Below are 22,320 nucleotides of genomic sequence, written 5' to 3'. Positions count from 1 at the left end.
TTCTACCACACAGCCCATGTCTCTGACCTCCACTTTCCACATGTCTCTACCTAACTTATCTTCAAAGCTGTTTTTCTTCTTGCTTGTCTGCAACCATAAAAAGAACTTTAAAATAGGATGATACAGTCATAACTGAAGAAAAGTAAAACATCATCCTCAAGTAGAATTTTCTATATCCACCAAGTGCTTAGCATACATGATGTTAAGTCCTTTCACAATCGCATTTCCCAGAAAGAAACTGAATGCACAAGTCTACTTTCACATTTTCCTAAGACCAGCAATTTTCACATTACAAAATGATGAAATACAGAATCAAATGTAACGAATGCCTTTTAAAATCTCTAAAGAAAATCATATTTTTCCATTAGTATAAAAATCTTACAAAAAAATTAATATACTCCTAATTTCTTCGATCCACTTCTGATTGTTCCCTTACATTTTTTAATGTTGATTTACCTTATATTATTACTTCTCATAAGAGAGCATATAAAATCTAGTCAGTTATGAAACATTGAAGATTTATTATAACTCCATTAAATTTTCTTCTTTATTTTGATATTTAAACTAATATATGACTGCAGGTAATGGAGAAACACATACTTTCCACATACTTGAAATTAGGATATTTTTATGCAGCCAGTCCAATTGACTTTCCAATTCCATTTTTTAAAAATATGAAATCATGATCCTCCACTAATAAAGAATTTGAAATATCTAAGAACATGTTTAAAAATCAAAGATCCATGTAAGTTCGAAAACTTTTTTCTTTAAAACTAGATGCCAACAAGTAGAGGCCAAAAGTAGAGCAACTCATTGTGACTGTGCTGGCTCCCAAAAGCTTGTTTGCAGGTCACTTAATTGGAGTTTGGCATACAATCTCCCATTGAAACCATGTTCTAAATGCTGCTGCTTTTCCCAGGCCTTCCCACAAAAGCTCCAGTAAGTAGCTTAAAAAGAAAATTAACATTAGATACTTGAAAACAAACAAACAAAGAAGATGCTCATACAAAAGATATAAAATGTATCTCCTGAGGTCCCATTCTTATTGTTCAACCCCATGTTTACACTTAAGCTTCCTGTTACCTACAAATAAGTCTCTTGAGAGGGAAACACTGAATTATTTGGTTTCGAGGTCACTTGAAAACTGTATTCCCCACTATTACAAGTTACCCTAGCTCCTTGAAGACAAACTACTGTTGAACCTATATTATAAAACAAACATTTATAACTTTGTATTTACTATTTGTAATGTTCTGGTTATAACTTAGTGTGCCAAAAGCACATCCTTTGTCCCTGAAATGACATTATCTTGTGTTTATTCTTGGCCAACCACTGTTCTAGGTACTGCGAATGAGCTGAAAATCTTTGTGAGGAAAACTAACAAGTGTCAAATTGGAAGGATGACAAATGACAAAAAGAAAGCTATGAAAATCTTTTGGGGGGAAGGGAGGATTGACTTAGTCAGGGTGGTCATGGCCGAGAGGCTTGAGCTGAGATGTTGGCATTAGTAAAACCAAGAGAGGAAAGAAAACGCCCAGCCAGAGAAGGCTTTCCCTGGGGCAGTGGGCACTTGGCAAGTTCAAGGAAGGCCAGAGGGGCCTCCAGCAGGAGGAAGCGGGCTGTAGGGGAGGTCAGAAAATGCAGAATCTTACAGAATATGACAGGCTTTGTCTTTATCCTAAAGTCAATGGGAAAAGACTGAAATACACAGGCAAGGAGGCAGGCAACATGTCCAGATTTGAGTTTAGAAAATAATCATTACCACCTCCATTTCACACCTGAAGAAACAAGCTACAGAAATTCAGTAACCTGACCTACATCCACAGTAGAGTTTGTGACCCAGCTGGTATTCGAACAAGGTCTGTCAGACTCCAAACCTGTACTCTTGCCACACAACATCCCAGAAGCTGAGAAGCAGAAACAAAGGCTGTTTCGTGAGAAGTAAGACTTGCAGACAAGTCTCCCGTCCTCCTTCCTGTCTGTCACCCTGGAACAGGTGTGAAGGGAGACACGGAGCTGCTGTTCGGGTCACCAGGAAAGCCACCAGTGGAGGGGTGAAGAGAAAGGGAAGGTGAAGAGCCCAATGAAAGCAATGTATGGAAGCTTTAACAACGTCTACGCTGACTGACTCTGTAGGGGAACACTCTTTAAGCAACAAATCAAAAAAGGAAATTGGAGTCTCTTCCAGTCATCAGCCACATGCCCTTGGGGAGGTCACTTCTCCTATTTCATATTCTGTTTCTGTAGGACCTGGCTTCTGACTGCTGGGCTAACCTTCGATTTCCCGCTCTCTTCCAATCCCATGTGCACATGAGAGCCTTTATTTCAGAGAAACCTTTCCAAATAACTCACAGGTATTTCAAAATAATATATATTTGCTGGTTACATTAAGCTAAATACTTTTAAGAATTATTGAACTGTTAACCCACTAGTATGTACCAGTAAAATCAGAATGTGATTCTAAAATCTTATTGTTAGGAATATATAATATCTCTTTTTCTTTGTCCTCTCTTCCTGGCTACACCTTACCGCATAGACCAGATATTTCCTAAAGTGCCTCAACAGAATTTTTTTCTTTTGATATTTTTTACTTCAATTTTGTTTGATTTTTAAAAATTCATTAGCATGCCCTAGAAATATTTTAGTTAAATAAGGGGAGAAGCAAACTGAAAATGCACCTAGTAAAAGAGATTATATAACCCACAATCAAACAGAAATTCATATTTGGCTCTTAAATTGGGCCAGCGTGAAAGCAGTCAGTCCTGCAGGTGAGGCACTCTTCTGTAGGGCATCTCATTTCCGACCTCCCCGCTGTGGCAGTTTTAAGTAGACACTGTAGTGTTCTTCTCCAGCCACATATAAGGGTTTCCTAGTGCGGGCTAATCGGCTGATCGAATTTCCTATTCATATCATTAATTTTTCAGATTTTTAGTAGATTTCTACCAAGTCTGTCATATAGTATTAAGTTGACGTGACAATGAGTAATTTTTAAAGAAACTGTGTTGTAATAATCATCATTATAAACAGGACTAAGCAGCAAGAAATCCCAGCTTACCTCCCCAGCAAAGATTTCAGAAGCCTCTTTTACCACCTTGTCCCTGCTCTCAGCTTCTGAAAGTTTCCTGTGATTGTGAACAAATGCTTAGAAAAGAATTTAACATGCCATCTGGCAGTACTTTTTCAAATGGCTTTTGCAAAATTGTCTAAATATGACTGTCGAAATAATATTTTTCAAACTTATTTTTAAAATATATTCCATTTAAGTAGGAATATTCCCTGTATGGCCCAGTTACAATGTCAACAAAGACTCTTAAAAGCTGAGAGCAGATGGGCTTACAAGTTAAGTGTTTAGTGTACTTTAAATATAATGTAAAACTTTATAGTAAAAATAGTTGCGTGTTTCTTTTTAAATAGCACCTCTTTGTTGGTGATCGGAATGGATAGGAAATAGTTGGGTTGATAGTCTTTGTGCTTTTTTTTCCTCTTCTTTATTTGATCTTTACTGATCCGTTCATTTTCTTCACCTTTCTCCACATCTATTTGAGGTGCATCAGTGACTAGAAGAAAAAAGTAAAATGACAATATATCCAATGCATTAAAACAAAGATAATATAGTCCAAAAAAAGAAATAAGCACTATATAAGTAGCAATCATTCATAATTGTCATTTTCAGACCTAAAGCAGGAGTTGGCAAACTCTTCCATAAAGGACCTCACAGTAAATACTTTAGGCTTTGCATATCACACACTCTCGGTCATAGCTACCCAAGTCTGTTGTAGACAAAACACAGATGAATGTGTAGAGCTGTGTTCCAGTAACACTCCTACAAAGCTGATAGCCAGTGTTACTAAGTTCTGACCTAACGCATGACCAACAACTATTCTCACCCTCATGCCACAATTTTCATGAGTAGGAAACATTATTTTTTCATCCGTCCTATACATGTATATTTGTGACCCCTGCAATATAACCACTTGCAGCAATGCCACTCAAGGTTTGGTTTGTGGCCAATGTGACACTACAAACTATTTCTTGTAAAAATTAAAAGACTGTTTTAGAAACTTTCACAGCAATTAGGCAAAATAATTTTATCTATTGAATTTTGGTTTCTACTGTATTGGTCATTTGTAAAGCATTTTTCTAATTTAAAGCATTTTTCATCATTTATTTATTTATTTATTTATTTTACAAAAGTAGCAGTTACAAAATTACGAACGGGTAATTAAAAAAAAAAAAACTTGTCCTTGAACATAATTTGATAAGCACTTAGAGTACTTCCTTTTAAAGTCATCTTTAAAAGACTCATTTACAATACCTAACAATTGTAATTATAAAACTACGCCCCAAAGCAGTGCGAAATTGTCTCCTTTCCTACAGACTCTGTCAGGGGATGTCCAGGGGCATACAAACCCACCATTAACTGAGTTTTCAGGCTGTGTCTTCTTCAACAGCAGCTTACTGTTTCAAAATAGAATGCCCCATCAAGACTTTGTAAAAATATAAATATATTTTCTCAGGTGATTTGGAAAGGGGTGGAAGGGAGGAACCAATTTACCTTACATTTAATCCCATAGGTTGGTTTCATCTCTGGATCAATTCTAATTGACCATAGTGACCACTTACACCCAATTCCTTGAGAAGGGGCCGAGCCGACAGCATGCCCGTGTGCCTATGCAACCCCAACCCTTACCGAGCCTCTTATTTTACATATGATGAAGCAGAAGAGCAGAAAAACTTCTAAAAACCGCTCACTACCACAGAGTGAAGTCTGATATCTAAACCTCAACTCTCCTAGTATACTTTCTACTCAATCAAACTACTTTTCTACTTCAGTTCTGCCTAAGTAGTTATTATTGCACACAAAACCAGAGACATAATCGTCCATACTTTGTTATTCTTTGAAACAATAATAGCAAACAATTTTAAGTGAAGGCCACAAATAGTATTTTAACGCTAACTTCTAAGGAAAATAGAGTATGTTTAAAATTTTTAAACTAAGGGGTGGTAGAAATAGACACGCTTTCTTTCTAGGACTAACATATATTTGTGAGATGTAGAAGACGGGGTAAATAAGAGCAGGTGACATGGGTAACAAGTCCGACTGTGTCATTGTGAATTGAGACAAATATCCTGGCGCGTGTGTGTATCCATTTCACTACTACATTGCTCAACAGCCAATGTGGTTAAAATGATGTATTTCTCAACAATATGCCTAGTGGTTAATGTGGTTAAAAAATTAATGTGCTTAAACAGAGAACACACATATTTGAAATATAAATTATTATTGGCTTCTTTTACACACACGAGCTTCTCAGAACTTTAAAAATTCTATTGCTAAGAAGTAGCCTGCAACATTCTCATCAGTATTATGAGCATGATCTAAATTGCCTCATATGATGCCACTGGGTTTTATTTCCCATGCAATTTTTTAACATGGAAAATCAAATCAATATGTTTGATGAGCTATTTAGAATTCTAGATATCTAAGAAAAGGTCCCATATCTGATTGGAGTAACACAAACTAAATATACTAATTTTAAACCGAGGCCACAGACATGGTAGTAAAGGACCACACATACTATTAATCCACTCCTAAATACATTTCTAGCCCAACTCCATCTGCTCCTAGTACACTGGTACTCTGAAAATGAAAACCAGTCTTAATATTGTCTGGACCCAGAGGGTCTAGGTGGGAATCCTGGCTCCCTGACTTGTTAGTGTGATCTTAGAAAAATCACATGAACTTTCTTTACCTCAGTTTCCTACCCTGTAATTGGAGGGTAATGATAATAGTGTCATTTTGAGGATTAAGTGCGTTAATACATGAAAGCTCTTATACTACTTCTTGGTACAAAATAAGATTATTACTAGTTATAATTGTTAGATATTCCTCAGAACAAAATGTAATTAGGGAGATAAATCTGTACTTGGTAAGATCATTTAAGAGACTTCAAAAAGAAATTGAGATAATTTATAAACTATCCATTGTTTTTTATCATCCAGACCACTTGGAATATGAAAAGCAGTCATAACAGTTTTTTAAAAACTGAATATAATATTGAAAAAAATTTCAAAGGCAAGACACCCATTTTTTAAACTAAAATTACAAACCTATTTCTAAATAAATTCCCAACACCTTTCCCCTTATATCTCATTGCCCAAATCAGGACACAGGAAGCTTGGACAGTGAGTATACGGCAGCTGTCAACCAATGCCAATGTGGAAAATGTAATTCACAGACGGAAAAGGGAAAGGCTGCTGGCAGGGCAACGAGCGTGCCTGCTTCAGACCTGCAGAGGCAGCACTGAATAGTGAAAAGGGCCCTGACCCCAAAACTAGTCTTCCAACAGCATCTTTCCATCAAGTGACTTCATTTCTCTACCTGAGAACTTAAGAGTCTGGCCAATCCTTGGAGATGCAGCTGATTCTAGTTCCGGGGCACAAAACATACCAGAGGACCGTGGACATTCAAAGACTCCCGAGACTATGTCAGAAGGTCTCCAGAGACAATTTGAAAGTCTCGCCATTGGCCACAGATGGGACAATTTGAGTGTCAGATAAAATAGTACTTTCGATGATGTAAAATATCTCAAATAAGTTTAAATCCCTCAGTTCAGAATAATAAGCAAAAATTTAAAATAAAAAACTTAGTAGTTCAGCTTTTGAGGAATCTAAAGAACTGTTATTCTAAAAATCTGATGATGAAAGGGAAGAAAAAAAATCACACATTTATCCTATCTTTTCTTATGACCAAAGAGTCATAGAGGAAATCAAAGAGTTAACTAAGGTAAAGTCCTCCCTTATAGAAATTTTCAGCTAATAAATGCAAAAGGATAGAGTTAAAATAACACCATTTTGAAATACTTGATAGAGTAATGGGTCAACCCAAAGTTCATCGATGAATAATCCATTAGATAGAAAGCTGAGGGGAACTTTCATAATGAACACATCAGATGACACAGTGGAAAGCCACTGATTAATCCTAACATCACAAAAAGACAAGGCCACCAAACATTCGTGTCTCCCGATGTCACACAATAGGGAATTCAAAACACTTTTAATGTGCAGCATTGTTGTCAATATTACAAAATTTAGTCATCTAAGTCATTAGTCATTTGTCATCTTAGACTTAGTCATCTAAGTCTAAGTCATTTAGTCATTAAGCCTCCTAATATAACTACCAGTTTACTGGAAACATGAAGAACAGAAAATTATGTTCAATGACCATAATAGGATACTTCCACACAACATGACTTCTTCAACAATAAATGCATACACTCACATACACACACCAAAAAAAAAAGATCAACAGGTGAAAAGAGATGAAAGAGACGTATCAATCAAAAATATAACATATAGACTTTGGTTCCCAATTCAAACCGGTTTTTAAAAAATTATGACAGAGCAGTTGTGCGCCAGGTCCCCAAGATGTCACTCCCTAAGTACACGCTGTTGTGCCTGGCCATCTTGCCCCCTACCCTCGACCAAGGTGAACAGACTCCATAAACCTAGAAGGTGCAAGCCGAGCAGGTGGCCATAAGATCTTGGCTTAAAAGGGAGTATCTGCTCAGTACAATGACCCCGGCTGCCACGGGCCCATCGAAGGAAGGTCCTGCTTTGACGCGCTGGACATACACAACACCAGCAAGGTCTATCCCAATTTCAGACCCACTCCCAAGACCAGCATTATGTTTTTAAAACTGCCAGAGATAGGAAACAAAAACTTATCCAGGAAGGAATTTGGACGGAACATTTAACATCTCATGTAAAGTCTGGCAATGATGACTATACATATTATTATTTAAATAAATTTTCTATTAATCATATTTAAAAGTTATGACATAGACAAGTGTGAATACTGACAGGATATTTGATGAAATTAGGAATTACTGTTATTTTCTAGTGTGGTAAAATGGATATAGTTTTGTTTTTTTTTAAGATTCTGCATCTTTTAAAGATGCACACACTATGGTTTTTACAGAAAAAAAAATATTTGCAATTTACTTTAAAATAACCCAGTGAGAAAGACATAATGAATATATGAGGCTCATTATAATATTCTACTTTTGAATATGCTTAAAAGCTTCTAGAGCAAAGTTTAAACACACAGACACAGCCCAAGAGCAGGGAAGTTCTCGTTTCTGTGATCTGTGATAAAGGTACTAACTGTCAATGACTACCATCTAGCACATTTGGTGGTGAAATTAAATAAAGAATAATATCCAAACTAAACTTAGCATAGCAGAAAGAGAATCCTAAACCTATAGGTTTTGTTTTCCTTTTTAAAACTGCAAGTATCAACCTACTTGTGGATTATGAAATCATCTTTAAAAATAATAAAAAAGCATTTTTTAAAAACTGGGATGGGATGAAAAAATGGAATAGAATTACTACAAACAGTACATTGTTTATGGTAAATTTAAGTACTGCTTCATGAAATTTGAGTTTTTTGCATACATATGTGTATTGGGTAGGAATTAAAGTGTATTTATTTCTTACTGTGAACATAAGACCCAGAATTATTTTTGCTGTATTTTACTCGATATGAGCAATACTAAGAAGGGAAACAGACTCAATAACATGATGTTTAAAAGACCACCGAAGCTTTCAGCATTTTAAATTATTTCATACCTTATCCGTTTAAAATTAAACTGTTCTGTGTATAGCAGCTATTTTTGCCATTTTGAACATTCATAAGTCTATTTTGCAGACATCCAGAGAGGGAAAAAAAACATAATCTCTGAAGGCAATACTGTTAGTTATACTAGCAATTCTGGTATCATGAGAATGACATAGTGTAAAAACCCCAATTCAGAAAACAGCCTCTTGGTAAAAATAAAGTAGTACAAAGTTTCTCTGACTTCCTTAGCTTTCTCTAATCTTACCAATAACTATTTAACTTTCCTTTGAACTGGATTATCTAAATTTTATTTTGGTAGGCATCACAGACAGGGGAAAACTTAAAATTGTCTGATGACAGGTGGGTAAAAAAGGAGATAAATCCTGTGAGTATTTATTGCTACAGTTTTATTTAACCTTGTTAATTTATATATATATATTTTTTTTTTAATTCAGGTAGTCCTGCTGAATTATATCCAGCCATTACCTACCAAACACAGTACCTCTTTTTTCCTGTTTGCACATCTTTGTCTTTTATTTGTAAAGTTTATTTATATGGCCAGAATATAAAATCCCTTTTTTTCCTTACTGAACTTCATTTTACTTATAACTTTGAAATCACAATCCAAGTTCCAAAATTCAATGTGCTATTATTCTTTTTATTTAGTTCATATGAAAATATAATGAATGAAGTATTCGTGTAAGATCTTGTTTAACATTAAAGATTAGTGACCATAGGAGTTAACTGCAGAAAGCTTTGGCCATATGCCCTGGTCTTTCCCTAGATTATTTAGAGTAATTTTCTTGTTTAGAAAAATATTATGAGTAGCATATGCCTTGTAAACCTATCTCATAAATTTATTATACTTATTAATTTTCATAATGACTTCAGTAGCCATTTAATATGCTCCAATGAATCTAGTATTGTCGACAAAGGCTGTAACTCTGTGATCCATGAATTTGTTTTTTTGTTTGCTTTTTACCTAAAGCAGTACATGTCATTTTATATAAATTATCTAATTTTTCCTAATGTTTTATTTATTCCCTCAAAAAACTGCAAGGGAATGAATTATGGAAAAAATTAATTTAATTAGGTAGTCCATCTTTTACTTGTGGTTGATTGTTCTCTCACTTGCTCTTAGCCCCAAAGGCTGAGATAAACTACACTTTGTTTTGATATTCTTTTTTTTTCTTGTTATTACTTCAGCAAAGTCTTTGAAGTAACCATTCTTAAAACCACCAAATTATGTGAATTAGTATATTACATTTTATAGTTGATAGAATTCTTCCCCCTTACTAGCTGAAAATCTTTGGCAATTCACTAAAAACTGTAATTTTACTCTCCTCACTGAGTTTCCATGAGGATTAAGTAAGATAATATACAGCATTTACCATGGTGCTAGAAGCACTCAATATTCTTATAAAGTAGTGTTCAAGGGGTAAATTTTTTTAAAATATGTAATTTGGCAAATATATTTAGGCAAAAAATTTTGGTATTACTAAATTAATAAAAATACATACAAGAGTCCTGCTTGGTGGGCCTCAGTTGGTGGGAATGTCATCCTGTAGACCATGGGTTCTAGGTCATGGGTTTGACTCCCAGTCAGGGCACACACCCAGGTTGCAGGTTCAATCCCCAGTCACAGCATGTATGAGAAGGCAGCCAAATGATATTTCTCTCTCACATTGATGTTACTCTCTCTCTCCCCCCTCAACCACCTCCCCTCTCTCTCAAAAAAAATAAATAAATAAATAACAACATTGAAAAAAATGTCCTCAGGTGAGGATAAAAAAAATTTTTTTTTAATTTACGGAAGCTAGTTCCATACCATACACTATGCTAAGAACTGTCCATGAGTTGAATCCTCCCAACAACTCAATAACTACAATTATTATGACAATTTTGCAGATTATGAAATTGATCCTAGACCCTTGACCAAAATACACATTAAGGAAGTATAGCAGCAGATTTTGAAGCTTGACATTGAACTCCACTGCCCTCATCACCACAGTTCAACACCCTTAGAGATATGTTAAGGACAACATCAAAGAGGAATGAGTTCATGCAGCTCTCCATTGACTAAATCAATGAAGCTTTTATCTTTACAAGCAAGTTTTTAATCACAATTAAAATGTTTAATTGTATTATTTCACTAAAAAATCAAGAACATTCCTAAAATTTGAAGACTAGAGAAAGGAACAAAAATTTGCTCATAAACCTATCTTAACATAATCACTATGAATTTGGGTGACAAATCAAAGTGTTTACATGATTATAAAAAAACATAAAGAGCACATATATTTTCCCCCACTTTTTCACTTTGCATTCTATATAGGAACTGTTCCCTTAACATACTTTTTAGAAATATTGTTTTCATAATATATAATTGCATGATATATAATTTAAGGCACTTGTACAGCTTATTCAACCATTCCATAATCCTGCACATCTGTGTTTTCTCCCAATATTTTTACTATTTCAAAGACACTGTGACACATGTTTATGAATGAAACTTTTCTCCATAAGTAAGACTATGTCCTTTTATTGGGAATCTCATGAGTGACTCTCACATGTGAGCACTGCTAGAGGTCTCAACAAACTCCATTCTAAAACAGCTGCAACAGCACACTGTCAGGAGCAACGTTGATATGACATTAAAATTACTATTTTTTAAAGATATTGCCAATCTGGTAGGTTATAATCATATTTTAATATATGCCCTTTGATATTTATAAAGTTAAATAACTCTCCATATATTTGTCTACTAAATGAATTTTATCTTCTACACCTTTGTCTAACACCAATAATAGCAGCTGGTACATAGCAGGCATTCAATAATTAAGTGTTGAGTAAATTAATATATCTATTAGGCTTTTCTAATTTGTATTTGTTTTCCTGTTTGTTTAAAAAAAAAAAAGGAAAAAGATATCAACCCTTTGTATTATCTGGGACGAATATTTGCCTTAAGTCTTTCATAGTAAAATTTGGAGTATGCTTCCCCAATCAATTACAGACAGGAAACAGAACATAATTTACCCTTTTTAAAAACAGATTAAGCCTTGGCTGGTGTGACTCAGTGGATTGAGCACCGGCCTGCGAACCAAAGGGTCACTGCTTTGATTCCTAGTCTAGGGCCCAAGGCTGGGTTGTGGGCCAGGCCCCAAGTAGAGGGTGCACAATAGGCAACCACACGTTGATGTTTCTCTCCGTCTCTTTCTCCCTCCCCTCCCCAAAAATAAATAAATAAAATCTTAAAAAATAAAAACAATTCAGGATAATCACTTACTATAACAGAGATAGTGATTCAATTTTTATTTGATACAGCATTTTCTATAACAATTTTTTTCAGGTAAAAGTATGTTTCCTGATATTTTAAAATACTTAAAATAGTTAAAGTACTTTTAAAAATACAATTTAATAGTATTCAATAACAAATAAGTAATAAAATAATAATTCCCACATCTCCAAAATCTCCAATAACTACAAGGTTAGAATTCTCTGTTAGGTGAGATCAGGTCTGTAATAACTTCTACATGAGGAGAACTGAATTCCACACGTAGGACAGACATGTTGCTAAAAAACAAACAAACAAAAAAACCCCTCACTCCAATACTTCATTTTCAATCTTGATTAAGTATGGCTTGACAGTTAAAGGCTATGATTCACTTAAGAGAATAGATCAAATAAACTGAAGCTCTGCACAAATGTATACTTTATGGGAAGCACACTCAGTTTTTCCTGCCAGCAGTAAATGACTCTCCCTTGCATACTCTCATTCACCTTTCAGGGGCAGGACTAACAGCAACCCCATCTTCTGGGTGGTCTACTGGGTTTCAAACCTGTGAGTGACACCTCCCCCTGAAAAGAGAACAGACCCATCTAGGTCCAGGTCAACAACTCACTAATGCTGGATTTTCCCCCAGAACACGTCCAACCTACAGAACCAGAGGAGTGGCTCAGGTTACATGGCTTCCTCAATATTTCTAAAAGATTTTCTTTTGCATATGCATTTGCATATTTTATTTCTAATATATATTTATATTCTAAAAAAATCATATATTTTACATTTAATTCTAATAATATTCTAGTACATTTTATACTCTAATATATAATTCTAGTAAAATAGTCTCTTCTCAGAAACTATAGTCTCATTGCAGCCAAGCAGACTGCATGACACCCAATTGTACTGCACCCACACTGAAGGTAGCACGGCTGGCAACCCAGACACACTCAGAACCAAATATCTGGGGAGGAGTTTTCCTACTGGCAAGGGTTCCCCTTCCCACGGTGTTCTTATTAGCACCACTTTCCCCATCGCTCTGCCAGGGTTTCAATCAGCAAGAATTTCTTGGCAGTTAACTCACAATTTCCACCCACCAAAGGAAACTGAAAGAACCAAAGGCAACAACCAGCCACTTGAGAATTTTAAGGTTGTAGTCTACCACAGAGCCATTCAATTGATTAAATTTCCATGTTACTAAATGTAAGAGAAAGCCCCAAATCCGTTCAGGCTACCAACGAATTGTCCTGTGTTTTGGACACAAGCACTATGACTATATCGTAAGGTTTAAGGGTTGACAACAAAAATCCCACATTTTGTGTCTTTCTATAAAAGTCTCTCTTCACAAAAACTAGTTATCAGTTTCTGGTTTGCAAAGAACTTTACTATTTGTTCCTTTGTGTTTTACTAAATGCTATTATAAAACTGAGAGAACAAGTTGTCCCCAAGGAACTACGGGATACACTTCAAGGGTTCAATAAGTAGCATTTGTACATTATTTTGCAATTAAAAATATTGCCTTTCCACACATTACCTCTTTTGACCTGCACAGCAGCACCACATGAGGTAAACAGAAGGAAATGACCCACGTTTCCCAGTTGAAGAAGCCCAGCTCACACCATTTAAGTGTCCAAGGTCACAAAGGAGAAAATGAAGTAACCAAAACTTAAAACCCAAGTTTTCTGTTTCTCTAATTATACCACACTGACTATGTGCAAGCCGAAGCTTGGGATTTGAAATCGATCTTCCCACAAAGGTTAATATGACACATGGTGGTTTGGAGTCTAGACTGAGCCACAAAGACTTTTAACTCACAAAGTCTGAACTATCAGAAAGTGGTACAGCGCTAGACGCCCAAAAATGGATTTCTGTGGGGTGACCTGAGCAAGACCCTAACTTAATGGATAAGATCACATCTTTGCTAAGAAATGTACCACGTACTGCAGGAGAAGACCCCTAGTCCTATGAAGGACTGGCTGATCTTCCCGACACCCATTCTCTGAAGAAGCGGCTGTACCTCTGAGAGCAAGAAAGGACTGCAGAACCACTGATACATCCCCTCCCTTCTTTCTGGTCCCCCTGGCCACTGTTTCTCCTTACCAGTGGAGATATAAGAAGACAGTAGCTATAGAAATACTAGTTGCTTTCTGGGATTGTGGTAGTATCACTCTCAATCCCCAGTAGAAGAAGCAGTTTGTTTCATGTATATCAGATACATGTAAGTCAGAAGTACCGATAGCCAGAATGGTAGACACGTCTGATCTCTTTTTCCATCTTACTGACGAGCACTCAGAGGCAGTGATTCAGAGACCTCAACAAAGATCAGAGGGAAGAAGAGTGGATGGGAGATGCCCACCATGGCACGCAGACACGATTACTCAGGAGCTTTCTTCTTCATTTTATATCCAAATTGGAGGGAGTAATGAAATCAGAAAGATGGGACTGCATTTTTTAAATATATTCCTTTCATTTGCTCAAAAGTAGGACATTAGGAGGAAAACATGATTAAATCACTGCTATTCTTGCCTCTCATTTCCAAAGGGTATCTTCTACTTAGCAGGCATACTGATTTTTCAAACGATGGTTTTTCTAACAGCTGTGAAAACCATAAAAGCTATTCTCTACAGGCCAACTATAAAGGAAAAGATGGGAAACCTGGGTCCTGACTGAGCAAACACCTCTTCACACTTCCTTTTCCCCTTAATATTATGGAATAGGAAAAACTAACTAATAAGAGTCCAGAGATTTCATACATTTTAAGCACCCCTCCCTTACTTCTCCCCAAAATGTAACCCAGCTTTCCTATATTGGAAGATCGTGTGAGCATCAGAATGCTCACGGGATACTTAAAAAATAAAACAAAAAGGTTCCACCTGACACAGAGGTGGAAAAGAGGAATCTGCAATTTTGTATTACTCCACAGAAAATTCCGATGATCAGGTAAGTTCAAGATGGTTAGCACAGAGGAAAGAATCCTGGAGAGTTCACACTCATCGGCCAGGCCTCCTCCGCTGTTCTCAAACCTCTGGGGAGCCTTCCAGGACTCCTTTACCCCCATGTCCAGGTTTTATACCCCTCTTCACACACGTCCTCACCCCATGGATTCCCGCAGCACCTTGCATGGCATCCATCTGTTGGAATTAGGGCTGTTAATATATTGGCTCCTCCTTGAAGCTGTGAGTTTTTGATGGTCAAGTATTTCAACACTGTTATGTGTTTCAATTTTCCCAATATCTGGCACCAGTACCTGGCATTTGTCAGGTATCCAATGAATGTTCATCAAATAAATGACTAATGAATCCGAAATGACAGATTTCATAACTAGTTCTTTTCATTTGTGTGATTTTAGTTGATGAACTTCTCTGAGTCTCATTTTCTCTTCTCAAAAATGAAGACATTGAACAAGATAATTTCTTACCTCCAGTTATAGACCCCCAGTCAAGATAAAACTATATCAACTCATAGCAAGGTTCTAGGTAAGGCTGCAAATGGTGGGTGGCACGGAATATATAGTCAATAAATATACGTGGAATACACTGGTGCTTTTCCTTATTTTCCTATTCACAAGTAACTGACAAAAAGCAAATATGTCACATTTTCAGTGGTGGTAGCCTCACATATCATGTACAGAACTGTTTTCACAATGACAGGAAATTCAGATTTAGAGAGTTATGTAGTTCCAGCAGCACTTTAATCAAGTAAGCATCAGTTCTCTAAAGTCTGTAGATGGAGCTCTGAAGGACTAATCAGTCTAATAAATGCATAATTGATTAAAAGTTTAACTGTTTTCAACACTAGCCTGTTAAGCTCCACAACAGCAGGGACAATATCTGTCTTGCTCACTGGTGACTCTCCCAAATGCCTAGCAAAGTGCCTGGCTCACATCAAAGGGCCAGTAAACGGTTGTCACATGAACAGGTGCTGCTGAAATCAGCACTGGCTCCAGAATAACCGAAGGAGGCCACGAACTACGGTGTGTGCTGCCCCACTGATTGCTGAAGTTCCTTATAAACTACAGGATGATCTGGCCCAAACTTTGGGACATGTCTTAATATTCCCTGTGATAGTTTTGACAATAGAATACCAACAGATAACCATAAATTAACCCAAACTCAAAAACATGGCAAGTATTTAAGGTAAATTTATTAAGAAAAAATATATACATATATTGCTAAATTTACTACTGTTTCTAAATACATATTTATTTAATAAAGTACTTACTTCCACAATCATCTTTAATATTTATAGTAGCGAATGGCATATCTACCAGAGGATCCATAGTATTGGCTTCAGGTTCTTCTGCTATTTCCCTTTTTCTTGACATATTTTCACAACCATTGGAATTTACTCCTTCTTTAACATATCAGAAAGAAGAAAGATGTATTATTAAACATAATTAACTTATATCCTAAGCTAAAAATAACTAACTGACTTCAATATAAATTAACATGTTAAGAAATGATACCACTTCTATTCAAATATATGAAACTACTTATATTAATATTATGTATACCATGGTCTACATTTTCATAAATGCACTTTTATGCTAAGCAGCTGTAATAACTTTCTGAAGCACTATACTCAAATCAGGGTTAGATGAAGACTTAGTAAAAAACAGTCTTCAAGATCTTTCACAGCTATATTTTCTTAATTCTAAACCTATATTTTTTCACATACCTTTTGAAAACAGACCAACACAGTTTTGCAGGCCTTTCTCATGTTTATTTTTTAACAATATCACTATGTATTCTCATTCATATAAATTCTGACCTTTATTTTTTTTCTTCAGTAAAGACTTTTAAATCTTTTCTCTCCATTATTACAGTAAAATTGGAAATTCAGTAAAAAATATATGGCTCTAAATATACTATTATGGAAATTCAATGATTAAAAGACAAAAGACCTTCCAGTTTACTATGAGTCTAATCATAAACTCGCAACTATTTTAAATATGTAAGAACAAGTAACTGTTTCCTTTCTATTGTTATGCTTGCACTGAAAACTACACTTTATTCTTAGACAAAAATTCTAACAGACCAATACAAAAGCTGTAACAGATAAATGTGTATCCTGTACCTCTGGGCACACGCAGCTGCACGTAAAGGACCATCACTGACCATGGGACTTACACCTGGGAAGCTAGCAACAAAGAGCAGTGTTTGTGCAATTCAATATGCACAGTCTGAATGAAAGTCAGAACAAAATGAAATAAACCCAACACTTGTTGTTCTCTATTTTATTCTTAATCTAAGTAATTAGTAATAATTTCTAAGGATCTAAGGTACGGCATAGTGACTATAGTTAATACTGTATTATACACTTGAGATTTACTAAGAGTAGATCTTAAGCATTCTCACACACACAACAAAACTATGTGAGGAGATGCATGTGTTAATTAACTTGATTGTGATAATCATCTCATAGTGTATACTTATATTAAATCATCAGGCTGTTCACTTTAAACTGATACAATTTTACATGTCAGTTATACCTCAATAAAGCTAAAGGGGGAAAAGAACACAGTAATATGAAATTGGCCCATTTAACACTGACATCTTAATACTAGCTCCCACATCCCTGGGCCACTTGGAAATATACTAGATTCTTGGCATTATGTGAACCTTTATGCTCTAATGACACATTCTGAAGTCAAGAAGGAACATTAAATAGCATGGTTAATTAAATTTAGTCACCTTCTTTAGTGAAAAGAGTTCTTGCAATAGTTTAACATTTAGTATGTTATGCTCAATTAATCAACAACAGAGAACAAGAGTTATGCAGGTCACTGGCTGTACCAAAAAGAGAATCATGCAGTGACAAGGGTGACAACAGTGGCATTTAGGTAAATGATGAAGGCAAGCTGGCTGCTGTAACAGAAAGGGTTTGAGACTAGACATCAGTCTAGCTGTGTGATCCTGGGCAACTCGTGTGAACTACCTAGGCCTCAGCAGTTATTTGATCTCTTACATGACAAGGCCATCGTGGTTGAAAAATTCTCAACCCTGGCAGCCCATTAGAATCACTTAAGGAGGTGTTTTTAAATTACCAGTGTCTGTTCCCTCCCGTGGCCAAGTAAATCACAATCTCTGGGGATCGGGCCAGCCTCCTGTATTTCTGTAAAGCCTTGCAGGGTGACTCTAATGTGCAATGGAAGTTTGAAAAACACTACCCTAGAAAACCCCCTCTTTCACCTCTGTCATACTTTGTTTCTACACCAGACTAAGGGACTGTGTTAACGACTGAGAACAATCGGTTTAAAGGCAAAAACTCGAACCAGGCGTTAACTATCAAGGCAATCATTCCTGATCCCCAGTTCAGGGCTGACTTAGGTAATGCAGTCTCCTTCTAGGTAATCGTGCTTCCTCCTGTCACAGCACGAACACATCCTGTTACAGATGCTCACGTGGCTGTCTTCCCCTTTAGACTCTAAGGCAAAGGGACTTACAGTTTGCAGCCCAAACCCAGACACTTTTGAAAGTGAATAGGGAAGCTTTTCATAATTACACTCCTATCAGTTAGTAGGGTCATCTTACTCTAAGTTTCGTAAGTGCCATGTCTTATTCTCCTTGGATTCCTCAATGTCTAGAACAGTGTTCAGCTCACAGTAGGTGATCAATACATTTGTACTAAATGACTGAATAAAGGTCACATACACATTTGGGAGTGGCTAATAAATTATTCCATCTGCGCTGCAATATAGCTTTATCGCAACACCCACGAAAAATAGCTCCTGCTGCTTAAACGCAGCTTCGACACATCAGATTCTCATTTTCACAGAATGAATGAAGGAAAGGTACTACATCCCGTATGACAAAAAAACAAATACTGACGCATAATATGACTTGCTCAACACCATTCTCCATCTTAAATAAAGCATAGAGAAACTCTTGATGGCAATGTGATGTCAAAATCCACAAGAGTCTAGAACATGAAAAATGAACTTTGTTCCATTACATTGCAGAATACTTGAAACTATTTTTTATAGTTCTTAATTATTAACTCAGGAAAAAGAGAACATTTTGTTCCAGTAACTCTTGAAAGAACTGCTGGCCATTCTATAGAGCAATGTTTCTCAACAGGGTTCAAATCTAGAAGCCTTCTTTCACTTCTCTAATCTAAGCTTTAGCATTAGGCAGAGGCTGGAAGACAATAATTATCCAAGACAAACATATCCATCATAACTTTTATAGAAGGTATACATATTTTATTTTTAGTAACTGCCTTAAAATAACTGACCCTTAAATGAAGAACTTAAACTGTAAATTCATTGTTTTCAGTACTTAAAATTTGGCCTAACCTTAGTTAAAATAAAATTCTATCTTTTATAAAAATCCAAATAAAATCAATGTTTTGACGTGCACTAATAACATAAAAACGAGGTCAAACTGGCAAACTACTACTACTACTACTCACAACAGCAGCCAATACTATGAGTCTGTACTATGTGCCAAGCACAGCTAGAGAAGTACTTTACAGCTAGTATCTCCACACAACCATGCTATCAGAGAGGTACTACTGGGTTGGCCAAAAAGTCAGTATGTTTTTTTCCACAAAATAAAAGACATTTTTCATTTTCACCAATAACTTCATTGATTTGAAAATTCTGAGTATGTGGGCACTTCTCCCGCATGGTAGAACCTTGATTGTTTTCAATGTTTCTATTTGATCGCTAACAACTTCAATGGGTCTACCCCAGTGACCACAGAGGGTAGTACAGGGGGAAATCTCCAGCACGAAACTTCATAAACCACTTTCGACACATTCAATCAGTCATAGCATTGCACAAATCTTTTTGTGTGTTTCTGTTGCATTTTTACCTTTCTTGAAATAATAAAGCATAATATGTCCAAAATATTGCTTATTTTCTTCCATCTTCAATATTAAAATGATACACAAAATTTCACCAATTTTGATAAGTTTTCTAAGTGCACACTGATACGACAGCTGTCCCAATACAATCTAACAAAACTATTTCGAATGAACTTAAAGACAACTAAGCACTATTAGAGCCATCCTATGGGGGTGGGGGGGACGAACAAACTTTTTGGCCAACCCAATATTATTATAATGATTTTACAGACTAGCCAATTAAGTAACTTCTTCACTTCTTTCAGTGAAGGGGAGCAACATGTCCTGCTGCCTCTTAATATACACAGTTCATAGTTCTGTAAATTGAAATTATCCTCTCAGAAAGCAGTCTGGCAACAGATCAGGAGCCATGAAAATGTTCTTCTTAATGACATATACAGTATGCTGTATATATCATATATGTGTCATATACAGTATGCTGACAGATTCACCACAGCTTTATTTAAACAAAAAAGAAAAAGTGGAACAGCTTAAATGCCTAATAGGGATACGATTACACAAAATGTACTCACTCTAATGGCAACTAAGAATAATGGCTATGAAGACCGCAACAACCGAAAAAAAAGTGTATACCAAACCTTGACTTTTTAAAAAGCAAATGTAACACTACGATTACAATTAGGTAGGAAAAGCCTAAAGGATATAAATTTCTAAATGCCGGCATAGTTGTCTTCAATACATTGGTATTTTCCCACTTTCTTCTACTCAAATGTTTTAAACAGAATTATTATTACTTTTGTAAGAAAAAAGTATACATTTTAAATGTATTTAAAAACCATACACTAAGTGTACACTAATATTCAAATATATGTGAACTGCAACAAATGAGTTCATCATAGACAGTCCAGTAGGGACGAAAAAGGGCAGTTTGCTCTTTGCCACACAAAATGCCAGCTTCCTATTTGGATAATAAAATATGACTTTATTAAGCAACACTCTTCACTCTACTAAGTATATATGTTTGGTATATTCCCCAAGAACCAAAGGACAGGGTCCAGGCCATCCATGCTAGTCCTGGCTTAACTAGTAAAAACAGTAGCATCTTACATCTGGATAAATGCTGACAGCTGCGTGACAATCAACAAGTCATTGACCTCCATGCTCCAGTTTCCTCATCATAAAAATAAAAGGACAATGCAATTGCTAGAGAGAAATGGACGAAATAAGATAATAATACCTGAAAAGGAATGCAAGGAAACAGTAACCTCCAAAAATATCTTAAACTTTGTGTTGAAAAAACCCAGAGATGCTCAACCACCCAAACCCTCCGACCCACCCACAGCCTTAATCATTTTATTCCCAAGAGAATTGTAAATGTATTTACACTAGTTAACAGCTATTATATAATACAATTAACCTTTTAATGTTTTTTATCTTTTTCTGCGTTTACACTACAAAGGGCTTGCAGAAGAGCACCTTTTGTCTAACTGATTTCTGTCCCTTTCACCTAAAGTCCAACCCCTAACTGGCTCTTAGGTTTCGCAGTAAATGCTGACCTAAGCTGGAAATTAATTCTGGGCCCTACTACAAATTTGGCACCAGTTTAAAAAGGTCTCCTTCAAACACTTAGAATCAAGTTTTCAACGACACGCTATGGTGGGTCAGGTCTTTCATGTTTATGATACAGAATAAAAGCCGAGATTCTCGAGGTTTTGCTAACCACACACCGTCGGAAAGTGTGTGTTGGCATGAAGTCTATACTAAGTAGGATCACAAGATCATAAAGGGGGTAATGAAATTGAAACCTTGGGTGCATTCACACCGATCGCCCCCGTTGCATCAACAGTGCGCGCAGTAAACCGCTTAGTTACGAGTAGCACTGGTGACAACCGGCGGCACCAGGCTGCTTGGTGGTACGCCAAGTCTTGCTACGGAGGGAATCCGCGCGGGGTCACGCTCCACGCGAGGGGGACCGGGGCGCGGGGGCGAGGCGGAGCCCTCCCCGAGGCCGAGGTCGGAGTGGGGCCCTGGACCCCCGGCTCCGGTCAGCCCCCTCGGCCAGCTGGGCAGCCCCGGCTCACCCGCTTCGGGGCGCTCCATGGTGTCGGCACTAGTGGGCAGCGCGGCTCGGCAGGCGGAGGCAGTAGTGGCGGCCCGGTTCGGCGGCCCCTGCCTGCGCGCCAAGCGGAGGCTGGGGCGGGGCCGGGGCCCAGTAGGCGGTGCGCTGGGGCGGGGGCCGCTGCAGGCGGCTGGGGCTCGGGCCGCGGCGAGCTGGTCTACGTAGGGGCCGAGCCCCCAGAGCCGCAGTCCCCGGAGGAGCTGCATGCCCAGGCCGGGGACCCGGAAGGGGCGGAAGGGGACGCCCCGACGCGCAGTGGTACCCGGATTCGGGCTGCACGCTGGAGTGGGAGGAGCCGCGGAGCCGCGACCCCGGGGCCGCAGAGAGTTGGGGCTCCCCGCCTCGGCCCCGAGCAGGGTGGCCCCTCTGCCGTCTTTGGCTGCCTTCAGTCGTTTCCCGTGGCCGGCTTTTCCTGCCCCACGCTTTGAGGGGTGACATTGGGACCCGGCTGAAAGCATTTCCTGGCCTAGGGTCTCCTGAGGATCCTTGTGT

General features: G+C 37.3%; 1 protein-coding gene across 7 annotated transcripts in view; it reads right to left on the bottom strand.

The window, feature by feature from the left end:
• The window catches only part of AKAP7 (A-kinase anchoring protein 7), a 104,141-nt gene extending 82,047 nt beyond the window's left edge, over positions 1–22,094 (bottom strand). For 2 of the 7 annotated variants that reach the window (XR_006786196.1, XM_045843808.1), the window contains exons 1-3: positions 21,791–22,089; positions 16,122–16,253; positions 3,418–3,557 (exon numbers count right to left, since the gene is read on the bottom strand). Coding sequence is in view for 6 of the 7 variants with exons in the window: in XM_045843808.1 (XP_045699764.1) it covers positions 3,418–3,557; positions 16,122–16,253; positions 21,791–22,034 (516 nt within the window). In the remaining variant the exon portion in view is untranslated. Of the gene's footprint in view, positions 1–3,417; positions 3,558–16,121; positions 16,254–20,816; positions 20,931–21,790 lie in introns of those variants that run through there. The other 5 variants (XM_045843811.1, XM_045843810.1, XM_045843807.1 and 2 more) reach the window with 5 other exon arrangements.
• Positions 22,095–22,320: the final 226 nt, after the last annotated feature.

Source organism: Phyllostomus hastatus, unplaced genomic scaffold, assembly GCF_019186645.2.
Source record: "Phyllostomus hastatus isolate PE091 unplaced genomic scaffold, TTU_PhHast_1.1 phas_contig_40, whole genome shotgun sequence".
Taxonomy (NCBI): Eukaryota; Metazoa; Chordata; class Mammalia; order Chiroptera; family Phyllostomidae; genus Phyllostomus; species Phyllostomus hastatus.
The sequence above is the reverse complement of the archived record's forward strand: the minus strand, read 5'-3'. Positions and strand labels throughout refer to the sequence as shown.